Here is a 14,210-nt window from a genome sequence, read left to right as displayed (position 1 = left end):
TGGTGATCACCAATTTCATGCAAAAAGAAAAAAGGGAAAAAATAATTTGGAAAAACAAACATTTAACATGTAATTTTTGAATGAATATCATTGTATTAATTAAATGTGCCAACAATGTCATCACTTCTCCTTTTGGCATTGGAGAAGGGTTTTTAAACAAAATGAACATATTACGTGGACTTGTGGATAACTGTTGGAATATCAACAGCGACCCAATTATTGCAGATTCCATCAGGTATGACGAAGTTGCCCAGATCTTCCTCTTCATCATCTTCCACTATGGCAACAGCCTCTGGATCCTCAACGGTGTGGATAAAACCACCACTTTGGAACAGCCCACGCTCGTTGGAAATGCCTGAAGAATACCCTACGCCAGCCCGGGATTTATTATCTTCCAGCTTGATCATTTGTCCTAAACCAGTAGTTGCACCATGCTCAATGGCCAACTTAGCATCATTGTAGGAAGCAAATGAAGAAGGTCCTTTCCTTGAAGGCTCAGCAATAGACAAGGCTTGGAACGGAGTCTCAACCTCATCCTCAGCATGTATGTAGGATAAGGAAGATAAGTGGCTAACCAAGAGAGCCTTCTCTCCCCCTATCACCACCAACTTCTTATTTTTAACAAACTTCAATTTCTGGTGTATGGTGGATGTCACGGCGCCTGCCTCGTGAATCCATGGTCTGCCAAGAAAACAACTATATGATGGATGGATATCCATGACCTGGAAAGTGATCTGGAAATCACTAGGTCCAATCTTGATCGGGAGCTCTACCTCACCAATCACAATTTTGCACGATCAATCAAAAGCTTTCACTACCACTCCACTCTGCCTCATGGGAGGCCCTAGTAAGAAAGTTTCTCTAGAGTGGATTTTGGCAACACATTAAGCGATGATTATGTGTCCACCAACACATTGGACAAGGCATCATCCTTACAGTTCATAGAAATGTGTAGTGCCAAATTATGGTATTTTCCCTCCTCGAGAAGATCAGCATCACAAAAGCTCAAATTGTTACAAGCGGTTATGTTTGCAACAATGCTATCAAACTGTTCAATAGTGACATCGTGGTCCACGTATGCCACGTCCAACACCCTCTTCAAAGCTTCGCGGTGTGGCTCAGAATTCATCAACAAAGATAGCATAGATATCTTTGATGGAGTTTGTAGTAGATGATCAACAACGTTGTACTCGCTCCTCTTGATGAGCCTCAGCATCTCATCACAGTCCTCTTTCAAAATACCATATTGGCCAACCAGGACAGGAGCTTTCACGGATTTATCAACAACAGGGTCAACTCCCTTCACAACAAGTGTCGGATTAGAAGAAGAAGTCCCCACAGGACCGGCAGGATTAACAACAGCAGTTCTTCTCACGACATCTTCGTGGGGTTTCGGCGGCGCCGAGAAAACACGACCACTGCGGGTCACACCACTGACGTCAGAAATGCTCACCACGGAAGTTGAGGGCAAAGGCACCTCCTTTCCATCTTCTAGCATAACTGCATTATATCTGTAAGGCATTGCTTTATCTTATGAATACGGGACAGAGCCCGATGGCTTGATTACAAGAGATGGTGACACTCTCTTCTTGCTGCCATCATATTTGACGACAACAGACTCTGGTATTCTGAATACAGGAGAAATAACATCCCCTTCGTCCTCATAGAGATTCTGAATTATTTCGATCATACCCTGATCCATCATCTATTGAATGTCCTTCCTTACTTATCGGCATCCTCTTTCGTTGATAGTGCACACCTGGCACCTGTCATGGTCATGCTCATAATGATCGTATCCACACAACAGTTTATGCATCTCGACCAAAGATTTCCTGATATCATTAACATACAGGACTTTATATTTGCCAGGGCAACCTTGGACCATGTTCACAACATCTTTCCCATGCTCGGGCAATGGGTTCTTCTTGACATTAGGACCTACGTCCTCGAAAAACAAAACCCCACTTCTTACAAGGTCTTGCACCTTGGTCTTCAGGGGATAGCAATTCTCCACATCATGTCCGGGAGCACCGGAATGATATACACAGTGTAGCTCAGGCTTGTACCACCACTGAGGGTTGGCCGGTACAGCAGGTGGGTCGCATGGAGTAATTAATTTTCTATCAATCAAAGACTGATAGAGTTCAGCATAGGTCATTAGAATTGGATCAAAAGTGACCCTCTTCCTATCGTAGCTGGTGCCGGTGCTATTGTTGTTTCGAGGCTGGTAGGTCTGCTGTTGCGGACGATGTTGTTGTTGATATTGTTGATGTTGTTGTTGATGATGATGAACTTCTCGGAAGGCAGGTGCTATATAAGCCACCTGGTGTTGGCTAACGGCAGGACGCACGTTCTTCCTCTTCATAGAGGGTCTTCTCTTGATATGGGAAGACACAGCATGTGCCTCTCCCTCTTTCTTCTTTGCAAAGCTCCCATATCTCTTTGCAGAAGATCCTTCATCCCTAGACAGACGTCCTTCATGGACTCCTTCCTCTAGCCTCATTCCCATATTCACCATTTCGGTGAAGTCCGAGGGAGCACTAGCAATCATCCTCTCATAATAGAAAGAACTCAAAGTCTTCAAAAAGATCTTTGTCATTTCTTTCTCTTCAAGGGGTGGCACAATCTGAGCGGCCAACTCACGCCATCTCTGGGCGTACTCTTTAAAAGTCTCCTTCTCTTTCTGGGACATCGCCCTCAGCTGGTCCCCATCATGAGCCATATCCACATTGTATTTATATTGCTTGACGAAAGCTTCGCCAAGATCATTGAAAGAGCGGATGTTCGCACTACCCAGACCCATGTACCAACGAAGCGCGGCACCAGACAGGTTGTCCTGGAAGTAGTGGATAAGGAGTTGATCATTGTCAGTTTGTGTTGAAATCTTGTGAGCATACATCACAAGATGGCTGAGAGGGCAAGTGTTTCCCTTGTATTTCTCAAAGTCAGGTACTTTGAATTTTACAGGGATCTTGACGTTGGGCACGAGGCACAACTCAGCAGCAGTCTTACCGAAGAGGTCTTTACCTCTCAGAGTCTTCAGTTCCTTGCGTAGCTCAAGGAATTGGTCGTTCATCGTGTTCATCTTCTCATAAACATTTGGGCCCTCAGACGGCTCAGAATGATAGATGGTGTCTTCTACTCTGGGTAAGGTGTGCACAACGGGAGGTGGCATAGAAAGGACCGGGCTAGATGCCGGCAGAGAAGCGAGAGTTGGAGCAAAACCCTCGGGCACGAAATTGGCGGGCATTCCCCAGGGGAACCCGGATGGCATAGTCGACGCAAAGTGAGCTGTTGCAGTAGGCACAGTTGAGGAAGCTACCTCAAAAATAACCGTCCTCGCGGGAGGAGTTGCAGGAGTTGGAGATGATTGGCTCTGGGCAGCCAGCACTGACTCCATCATGGCAGTCAGCCTAGCTACCTCCTCTTTCAGTTCACGGTTCTCTTGCTCTAGATGCTCCATCAGTCTTGGAAGATTGGCTCTCGTGTTATACCGGTGCGTCAGCTTGTCTTCAAAATAAATGAAGAGCAAAGAGTTAGACCACTGATCAGAGCTGAACAAAACCTGCTTATGCATATGATGCATGCAATGTTTATGCATATGAATTGTTTTTTTAATCAGAGAAACGTTATGGAGATCTATTTGCAAATATTTGGAAATATTAATTTTTTAAGACATATGTGGAATATTCATAGCAATAATATTTGGAAAAAATTTTACACCAATGAAGAAATACAGTTTTGGTAACCAAATACAATACAAGAGGAAAGGAGAAATAACATCCTATGGAGCCCTAGAAACAATCGTCCAAAGCTCTCGATACCGGAAGATAAGTTGCGCGAAGCCTCTTCACCTCTCTCTCATAAGTTGTTTCCATATCAGCCTTCTCCTTGACGAGTCGATCATACTTCCTCTTCCAAAACCTGGACGACTAAGGAAGAAGAGAAGTAACCACATCATCAGGCTCATTAATAACCTGATGCTCTAGAAATTCTATCATAGCATCTTTATCTCTGAGTTGCTGAAGTAGTTCCTCACGCTCACGAACCCAAGCACGCGATCGGTCCTCATCTCTTAACTCCTCTACTCCTTGATTAGGGAGGGTTGAAGGCCCAACCATAACCATAGGGGTAGGTCTCGGATAATCATAGGGCATGCGGTACTCCAACGCTCTCCTCCTCATCCACGAGGTGTAGGGTTCCAAAGCAATACAATTCTTTAGACCAAGCTCTTTCCTTCCCTTCCTATGAATCTTGCGCCAGGCGCGGACCATTCTGCTCTTCAAGTTCTGGGGATCTTTACCCTCTTGAAAGAACACACCTTCTAACAAAATGTTATTAGGTTTATCCTTTAAGGGGAACCCAAGCTGACGGCGAGCCAAAACAGGGTTGTAGTTAATTCCACCACATATACCAAGAAGAGGCACATTGGAGAATTCACCACAAGAGTCAATAATTTGTACACCATCATATACACGGTTATACCAAAAGATATCATCATTAGTGAGAGACATAAGTCTCGTAGACCACCGTAGACATCCTTTGTTCTCCTTGAAGGCGAGCGTCTGAGGCAAGTGCGTAATAAACCATTTGTACAACAGAGGCAGACAGCACACAATGGATCCACCACCCTTTGCATTCCTCATATGCAAAGAGAAATAAGTGTCACCCAACAGAGTTGGGACGGGATTAAGAGTAGAGAAGATCCTAATAGCGTTCACATCCACAAAATTATCGATGTTGGGAAATAACACTAGCCCATAGATGAGAAGTACAAATATGGCTTCAAAGGCGTCCTCACTCATGGCCTTCCCAAACAAGGTAGCTTGGGCAATGAGAAAATCAAATGGGAGACCTTGAATCCCACCTTTGGGAGTCATATGAGCAACAATCTCAGATACATCTACATGAAGCATGTCAGCAATCTCTTGGGAAGAAGGAACTCTCTCCAAGCCACTGAACGGAAACTGATCCAAGATAGGTACACCCACAAGATAGGCATACTCCTCAAGTGTAGGCGAAAGCTGGAAATCTAGAAAAGTGAAGCAACGGTACAGAGGATCATAGAACTGCACCAACACGCTCATCAGACCTTCATCCACCTGAGTAGCAAGAATAGACAGAAGCTTCCCATGGCGAGCTTTGAATTCCAAGGGATCTAATACATAGGGTGTCAAACTCCTTAAATCTTTCAAGTCGGGTTGTCTGAAACTGTACTTCTTCGTATTCCTTCTTTGCTTATCCATGTCTGAAAATTTGCAAATAGACCTCTTAAGTTCCTTGAAATTTTCTTTGTTGATGATATGAATGCAAATGAATGCATGGATGTATGGATGCAACAATCACACTCAAGGATCAAGCAAGTCACACCACACAAAGGTCACCGGATGGATCAAGTCATCCTCAATATCAATCATCCATTTTGGTGGATTATGGTTTCCACCTTATCAACACCCAAGTTCCATTGATATTGAGGATATACGAGAACGGATCAACCGTGAATCAAGGGTTTGTTGCAAGTCACGAGCATGGAGTCTCGGTTAAGAATCACCCAATGGGAGTGTACTATGGTTAAACCTGACAATCATGTTCTAAAAGAGGTTCCCATAGTCATCATCTCATCTTTCGGATATTATCGGATAAACGACTACTCGTATTCCAAAAATATTCTCAAGAGAGACTCTTATGAGTGTAGTATCGCGTAACAATCGTATCAAATCTTACACTTGAACGACCTTCGCACTACGTCCTAAAATAGGCCAAGATGGGCTAGGTAATCTAAGGTCCATGGCTTCTAAGTTTTATATTGGAAAGAGTAATGCTTAACCACGACTACTCGTGTGACATTATTGATCCCAACATGACCTCCACCAAGTGAATGGGCTTGCAAGTCAACTTGCTAAGGAATAAATCCACACAAGTCAACAAGACTATGTCATTCTCCTATCATAAGTGCACTCGAGTTCGGGTATAGAACTCATCTCACAAGAGACCACCAAGCACACAAGCAATTGATATATATCAAGAAATTCATACATTACAAACAATACAGTCATCCCAAATTTGCACAAAAATATGTCACAAATAAATATAAACATACAATACAACAAGCAAAAAGTAGGCTAAACCCACTAGGAAGTGTAGTTCTTCCCCAGCAGAGTCGCCACTTTTCTGTAGCGAGGTATTCGCTACCTTATAATTTATTGACTAAATCAAAAGTAAGCATACAATTCGAGTCGCCACCGCACTTCTATTTATCCAAAGGAAAGGTTAGAAAGCGAACAAAAACCAAGTAAGAAGTTTTATCAAATCAAAAACTAATAAAAATGTCAGAGATCTAGGTAAGGGGTTGGTTATGAAATGGGAAGGTTTTACGCACCCAAAACATCCTTAGTACTCTAAGGGAACCCTTTTTTGCAAATATGTGTTATAGGTTGGTATTTGTGAAAAGATTTGTACAAAAGATTGGAGGGATGAGAAGAGAATAAATTATATTTACAAATTTAATATTTTAATGGATGAACCCATTGCCTACGTACCATCACAAAGGAGGACCAAAACCTCGTAGTTCGGGGTAAAAATCTATTTGGAGTTTGGAAATTTGTGAAAACTGACCTTGAAGTTTGAGGTACAAAACATGTCTTTGGAAAATTTGCCAAAAATGATCAACTTCAAGCCCTTCTGTTTCAATGATGCAAGCCTTAAATGGAAAAACCTCCAACATAAACATTGTAGATCTTTTCAATATGATCAATTTAGACTCAAATTTTGCATCATTTGGATTTTTTATGAGAAAGTTATGGGCACTTGAAGTTGGACATTTTTCACATTCAATGGTTTTGGTCCAAACTGACCTATAATGTTTTGTATTATCACATGTGTTTATTTTAATATTATGAAGTTTTATCCAACATAACATTTTAAGTATAAATCTTAATCTTTCCAATGCAATTGGTCTCATCTCAAAATCATAAAAAATAAGGAAGTTAGATCTTTGGGAAGTTGACCCAAAATTAGGGTTTCAATCACAATGACCTATAATGTTTTGAAATGAATGATGACCTTCCAAGTTTCAAATGAATTTTTGTTGAACATGAAAGTTGTTAATATGGTTCTTAAGAACATTTTTTCTCTTGGGGTCATCTTCATTTGACAAACACATCAAAAGTTAGGTCTCAGTGGATCTCAAATTATTCAGATGACTTGACTAGTCAACTTCTCAAAGCCAAACTTCAAATCTTGATGAATGAATGATTCAGGATACTCACATAGGCTCATATATGCATAAAATAATGAATGAAAGAACTTCCCTTGATTGAATTTGATCATAGGTTGAGGTTGCTTCATGGGCAAGGCACAGTCAATGCACAGTTGAATTAGGGTTTCCTTGGGAAACAATCCTCAAGCCCTTTGGGTTATCTTGATCAAATTGGAAAATTGAGATACTTGGGAGACATATATGATGATTTAGAGCTTTGTGGACCATTTCCATGCTTGTTCTCATCTTCATTTGGCCACTTCTTTGAGCATAGGAGCCTCCTAGCAGCAGGGGATCACATGATCACTTGAGCTTCAAAACAAAAAGAGTTAGTGACATATTTTTTGTGCTTTTGGTTAGTAAACAAATAATAAAAGCAATAATATACAATTCAAGCATGCTTGGTGGTCTCAAACCACTCACACAAGTCCCAACCCAAGGGTTAAGGAGCCACACATGCTATGATCCTTGAGGTCATGCAATGAGCAATGATATGATGCCATGAGGGATCTTAGGGTCAAAATTAGGGTCTTACAGATGCCCCTATTTAAGGTCATTCTAGTCGGAGATATGAAGGTTAAAATCTTCGTCTCGACGAGGTAGAATGGGCTTAAATAATACTAAAGAGACGAATTTTGGTCCCTAAGAGACCTCATGATGCAGATGTATGCATGCAGAAGTTAATACTCTATGGGGATATGGCGACAAAGGAAAAGAAATCAGAGAGACCGAAAGTCCACAGGAGTAACACACTCACTAATGGGACAGAGACTCTGGGGGAGAAATAAGGGTAAAAATGCGTGAGCAGGTTACGACTTGGAAACTTGCTGGGAGACATGAGAGGGATTCCATGAAAATAAATCAATGGAAAGACTCGAGTTGGCGCAAAGATGCATGTATTGGGGAATATGCCAATACAGCAAAACTATCCACAAAGGATACATCGGATAAAAATCCGGACTCAGACGGGGAAATCCACAAAGGACTCAGCTGAGGAAGAAACAAACGAGACATTACCGATTACTGGGTAATAAACTCAAAGAGAGACATGTTATCGAAACACCGGTATAAGGGTGAGAGAAAAACACACTCAGGGAGAAAGAGTATCTAAGACCGGTATAAGGGTGAAAGATATCAATCATCCGAAATATCTGAGGAAAACCTAAAAGGTATACATCAACTCAGGAAAATCTGACTCCACAGAGAAGGAAGGAACACCAGGGATACCGGTTACTGGGCATATAATAGGTGACCAACCAAGCGTGAATTGGGAATATATCCAAGACACTCATCATCCGAAGGGAGGGCTGAAAAAAGAAAACTCGACTTACAGGATGGACATTCGATTCCACAAGGAAATACGAATCTTACTCAACTGGGGAAGAAAAAGACTTCGACTGAAGAGCGCATGAGAAGTGGTTTTCCAGTTCTTTTCACATGTTTTTATTAACGCGTACATGAAAAGTCCAAACATATGTTTTCTCACTTTTTATGGATAAATTAAGGGTTTCGTAACAATTGCTTGTGAAATAAGTCAATAAGTGTTGACGTAATTAACGTAAATCTGACATTTATCAATGTCATTGACAATTACATTTATGGACTCCATCATAGATTTTGTTTGATTATTGAAAACACAGTATACACTACTAATTGTATAATATCCCAAGAAGATGCCTTCATAACTTTTAGGATTCAACTTGCACTTTTGCTCTCTATCAACAAGATTATAGAACTTGCTACCAAATACATGAAAATAATTCAAACTTGGCTTTTTTTCCTCTCCACAATTCATAATATTTGACCTTTGGACCTGTTCGAATGGTTACATGTTTGTGGATATGAATGGAAGTGTTTATGGCATCTTCCGGAAAGTGATATGGAAGATTTTTAACATGAAGCAACCCTAGAGATCTCTTGAAGAGTACGATTCTTCTTACGCTCAACTACCCCATTTTTTTGTGGTGTGATGGAGGCTAAAAACTCATGAGATATACCTTTTAATTTACATAATTTCGAAGACAATGAAGTATCTGAACTTTCACGTAAGAATTCAACTCATGTGTACCTTGAGAAATCATCAACGCACACAAAAACATATATCCTTCCTCCTAGAATTTTAATCTACATGGGTCTCATGAGATCTATGTGGAGTAGTTTAACAACTCTGGAGGTGGTAAGATGTTGAACCTTCTTATGTGACATTTTGGTCTGCTTTCTCTTTCAGAGACAATCTTTCTCATATTTATGAGATTTTAGTTTTCTATGCCATAACTTAATTTTATCAAGCTTAGAGATCATCCAGGACTGAGGTTGATTCTTTTCTTGTGGACACCACGTGTAACAGTTGTCATTGATCTACATCATTTCATTAGTTGAACCTGATGTTTGTAAGTGACACTGCATTTAGAACAATTGAAATTGACACTCATATCTTGACCAGACAGTTGATTAATGCTGATAAGGTTGGCATTGAGACGTTGAACAATAAGCACTTCATTCAGACTTAGGAGACATGGGCAGTCTAACTTCCCTTTCCCAACGATTTTGCTTTGGCTCAATCACCGAAAGTGACATAGCTGTTGGAGTATGATTTTATGTCCTTCATATCGTTCTTTTCTCCCATCATTTGTCTGGAGCGGCCACTATCAAAATATCAATCTTCTCAAGAAACTCTTAAGAAGATATAGGTTATATGACTTGTTGAGGGCACACATCTTTTGTTACATATGTAGGATGAGAAAGATGGGATGAAAGGTTCTACCATATAATTTGTAACAATAAGATAAGGTCATATATGACCATGTCACCCACAATAGTGACATATGACCAAGATGCTTCAACATATGCATTAGAGGGGGTAAATTGTGCTATTTAAAATTCATGATTACTTTAGTGATTTTTTCAATTAGTAAATATAATTTGCATTCTCTATCAGCTTAAACAAATGTTCTATCTCAAGTCTAGGACCTCTGATATTTTTTGTAACTTACTTTTATGTTTATATATTTGCCTGATCTATGTGACATTCTCCAGATCTCGCTCTTCCAAGGACAACAATATGCGTCTAGATAGAACATAAGGCCTTATCAAATCAAAATGTCACTAGGTGGAACATGAGGCCTTATCAAATCACCATGTTTCCGTTTGTTAGCCCTTAGACAACCAACAAACATGTGTTCACAAACCATTACCAACCACAAACCATTACCATTACCATTTTATACTGTGTTTTAGAAACATACCTTAAAATTCACATCATCTTATGCATGGTGCAAACTTGAGGCTATGCGTGTATTCAACTCTAGGCATTTTCCTTTTTTATGATAAATTCTGAAAGTGACACTACATGAAAGGCAAAAACGTATTTCATATATCCAGCTTCTCTTTTAATCATTAGTACACAGTCTGCCTCACTAGAAGCATACGCTTGGAATATGACAATAACTCAAAGAGCGATATACAAGCTGTTTACATATTTAAAGTCCAACTCAGACATATAAAAACCAAGCAAACTGCATACTTCTAGTTGCACTGCTCCAATAACCATGAGACGTTTGTGCTGTTTTTGTACAGACATGTCATGTCAGCTTCAAGGTTCAATCTCTATGCCTGACGAACCCGATCACGCCAAGATCCTTTTTGCTTGGCCAGCACCTGAAACCAAATACAAGGGTTATTTGAATTAGTTGCTATGAGTATCCATGTCAGTTGTGGTTTACAAATCACTCACCGTTTCACTTAAGAGGCTTGAAACTAAGTCTTTTTTATGATCAACCTCCTTCTCATTCTCCCTTTCAGGCTCGCTGTCTGTACTGATGGTGGGAGGCGGAGGAGCTGTAGCACCAAACATAGCTTCATCGTGAGCAGCTTGAATTTGTTCTTCCCGTTTGGACTACATAAGAGTATGAATTCAATTTATAAATATCCAGTCTGCATAGGCAAGAGTGCATATAAACAGAAAGTAAAATTATCTATTTGACTATTTGCTCATAAAAGATAAGGAAGATACCTCAAATGAGGAAAACCGGAAACTCTGACCGATGTGCTTGACTAAGGATGCATCATCTTCGGCAACTGCAGATAGGTGGGAGCGTACAATCCGTTACATTCAATTCAGCCCAAACCCAACACTATATTACTTATTGTTCATTACAAACAAAATATAGCTAGAATTCTATGTTGTTAATCACAGATAGCAGCGTGTAGTACAGTATCTACAAAATGCTATAGCGGCATAGCGGATTGCAGGAAAGCCACTATTGCTAAGACTAAAAGACAGAGTACAAGTAAACATCATATTCAACAAGATACATAACATAAATACTCAAAAAAAGAAAATTTCACAAATAAACGGACGATTATGGCCGGAAAACGGAAGATTATAGCTGAAAAGTCTTATCCCAAATGAAAAACAGCAACAAAAGTGTGATTTTACTGCAATTTGCGGCCGCATCCACCGTGGCTGTTGAAGGTGCCTTGCAGGTATAAGGCATCGCATTGAGAGCCTGCTCAGCCACACCATTCTGCAGTAGCGCACGATTGCGCAAACATAGGCTAGAATAGAAAGACCATCACTCAATGATGCAAACATAGAAACAAATCATTTGTAGGAGTGATCACAGACAAACATAAAATTACAGCACTCAATACAGAGAAAGCTATTAAAGTAATTTCCTCTTGATCACTTGCACAACATTTGAGCACAACAAGGAGACCAAAATAACATCTAAACCAAATGAGAAATGTAAGACAGATGTAAGAGTATTTCAATCACTCTTATACCAAGAATGCAGAACAAGCAGATAACCAAACAAGTTCAAGTTGTCTTACAGCTCCAAAATAGAAGTTTTAATCTGATAGATACCATAAATAATGATGAACGGAGCTTCTATTATATCATGGAAATGTAGGAAAACAGGTGTGTAACTAATAGAGAATAGCAGAACTTGATATCACAGTACAATTATTCAGCATTAACGAAAACTATAGAGACGAAAAAATAATATAGGCAACTTGAGAGGCCTAGTTTCTCTCAAGGACTCTAACTGAATTTAAGTCCACCACTACTCTTGCCTCGCTCCTCCATAACATCCTCTCAACTACATCACCATTTTGTGTTACCCCCCTTTATCCTCACACAGAATTTAGTTAATTTTAGGAGTTCAATCATAATCAAAGAGTATTGAAGTGAATATATTGTGAGTGGAAAAGGGACAGAAATCCCACAAATATATTTATGTTCATAACATTCATATACAATATCATCAAACAAATCAGACCTTCAATTTCCTCATCATCAAGAGGCGCATCCTTGTTGAACTCAAATCGCTCCCAGCCCACACCTCTTTCTGTATCCCGTGCAGCTGCATTTGAAAGTATCAGATAAAAGATAATTAACACAATCTGAATAAACTATATCATTTGCTAAGCTAGGAAGCAACTATCTCTAACCACACTTCAAGTATAAAATATTTTAATCTTTTCAATAATATCCTACCCTCATATATATCACAAGACAGTAGCAACCTAACCCAGTTCCTTACACAAAACGATCAAACAGTGAGACAATTCAAACCAAAAAACGGTTTTCACAGCAGACCCACACGGCAAGTTCATGAAACTTGAAAATCATTCTTAAACAAGTACAAAACAGCAAAGCTTTTACCAGTTTCAGAAAGCTGAAGCTTCATCTTGGCTTTGACTCTTTCAGCAGGTGCCTATTAACAATCACAAACACTCATAAACATAACACATGCACAACACTTGAAACTCAAATGCAACATCTCAATTAACCAAATTAACCAAAAAAAAAAAAACATAACAATGAAATTAAGAAGCTTTTAATTACCATATTATCATAACCTTCAATCAACTTCCCATAATCAACCCCAACATTCTTCCCCTTCAACATTCCACTCACTTTCCCTCTTTCCCTAACATCATTTGTTCTCACCTCAGACCTACGTTGTTTACGTGGAGAAACACTTCTACTCCTCCTTCTCACTCTTTCTCTTTCTGTTCTCCTCCTATCTCTACCCCTATCACCATCCGAATTGCTTCGGCTTCTATCACGATCTCTATTACCATTGTATCTCTCTCTACTCCTACTTCTCCTCCTTGAATCCCTATCCCTACCTCTTTCCCTATACCTATCTCTGCTCCTACTCCTACTCCTGCTTCGTCTTTTTCTTCTATCGCTGTCCCTGGAAGAAGAATAACCGTGATTTGTTTTCTCCGAAACCCTAGATTCGGTGATGGGTTTTTTCTTGAGTTTGTTTTGAATGGATTGGAGCTGGGCTTTTTTGTCGGGCTCGGGTGGGTCGGAAGGGGTGGATGAGGAAGAGGCTTTGACGAATTGGGAGAGGAAGGAAGAGGAAGATGCGAGGGCTGAACCGGGTTTAGGAACGGCGTCGTTTGAGGAGGAGGTGGAAAAGCCTAGACCTTGTTTGAATTTTGCGGCTCCCTCGCCTTTTCGAGTGAGCTCGTCGTAGTATGCTGCGGCTTTTTCTTCTTCCATCTTCTTCTACTCCTATTCTTCTTCCATCTTCCCCAATATCAAACAACCATTAACCATTTGAAAATTATTTAAAAAATTACCATTTGAAAGCTAGTTTATTACTTTTTCTTCATAAAATGATTTTAAAAGAATAATATGTTACAAAGTAATATTACTTTTTTTAAATTCAATTTAAATTTATTATTCTTATATTTTGTGTATGATAATAAGAATATATTAATTATTAATAAAAATAATAAAGTAAAATGATTTTTTATTTAATTATTATAATTTTTAATCTACGTGAAATAAACAAATCTACACTTATTTTAGAATTGAGAATATTTTTTAATAAAATTTAATTTAGTTAAAACAATTATATCAAATATTTAAGATAAATTTGAATATATATATATATATATATATATATATATATATATATATATATATATA

General features: G+C 39.4%; 1 protein-coding gene across 1 annotated transcript; it reads right to left on the bottom strand.

The window, feature by feature from the left end:
- Positions 1-10,610: 10,610 nt before the first annotated feature.
- LOC127073877 (uncharacterized) lies at positions 10,611-13,849 on the bottom strand. The gene is made up of 6 exons (XM_051015123.1): positions 13,110-13,849; positions 12,927-12,978; positions 12,541-12,624; positions 11,271-11,335; positions 10,992-11,153; positions 10,611-10,915 (listed from the first exon to the last, which is right to left on the bottom strand). The coding sequence occupies exons 1-6, from the start codon at positions 13,776-13,778 to the stop codon at positions 10,865-10,867; spliced, it is 1,083 nt and encodes a 360-aa protein (XP_050871080.1). The 5' UTR covers positions 13,779-13,849; the 3' UTR covers positions 10,611-10,864.
- Between the last annotated feature and the right edge of the window lie 361 nt (positions 13,850-14,210).

Source organism: Lathyrus oleraceus, chromosome 4, assembly GCF_024323335.1.
Source record: "Lathyrus oleraceus cultivar Zhongwan6 chromosome 4, CAAS_Psat_ZW6_1.0, whole genome shotgun sequence".
In the NCBI taxonomy this organism is placed as follows: Eukaryota; Viridiplantae; Streptophyta; class Magnoliopsida; order Fabales; family Fabaceae; genus Lathyrus; species Lathyrus oleraceus.
This window is presented reverse-complemented; position numbering and strand designations above follow the sequence as displayed.

What these genes read in the sequence shown, in the direction of transcription:
- LOC127073877 (XM_051015123.1), bottom strand. Translation starts at nt 13,778, where the DNA reads ATGGAAGAAGAAAAAGCCGCAGCATACTACGACGAGCTCACTCGAAAA. An exon ending in TGATGATGAGGAAATTGAAG is followed by an intron (nt 11,336 to 12,540) that starts GTCTGATTTGTT and finishes ACCTATCTGCAG; the next exon opens with TTGCCGAAGATGATGCATCC. An exon ending in TCCGGTTTTCCTCATTTGAG is followed by an intron (nt 11,154 to 11,270) that starts GTATCTTCCTTA and finishes ACTCTTATGTAG; the next exon opens with TCCAAACGGGAAGAACAAAT.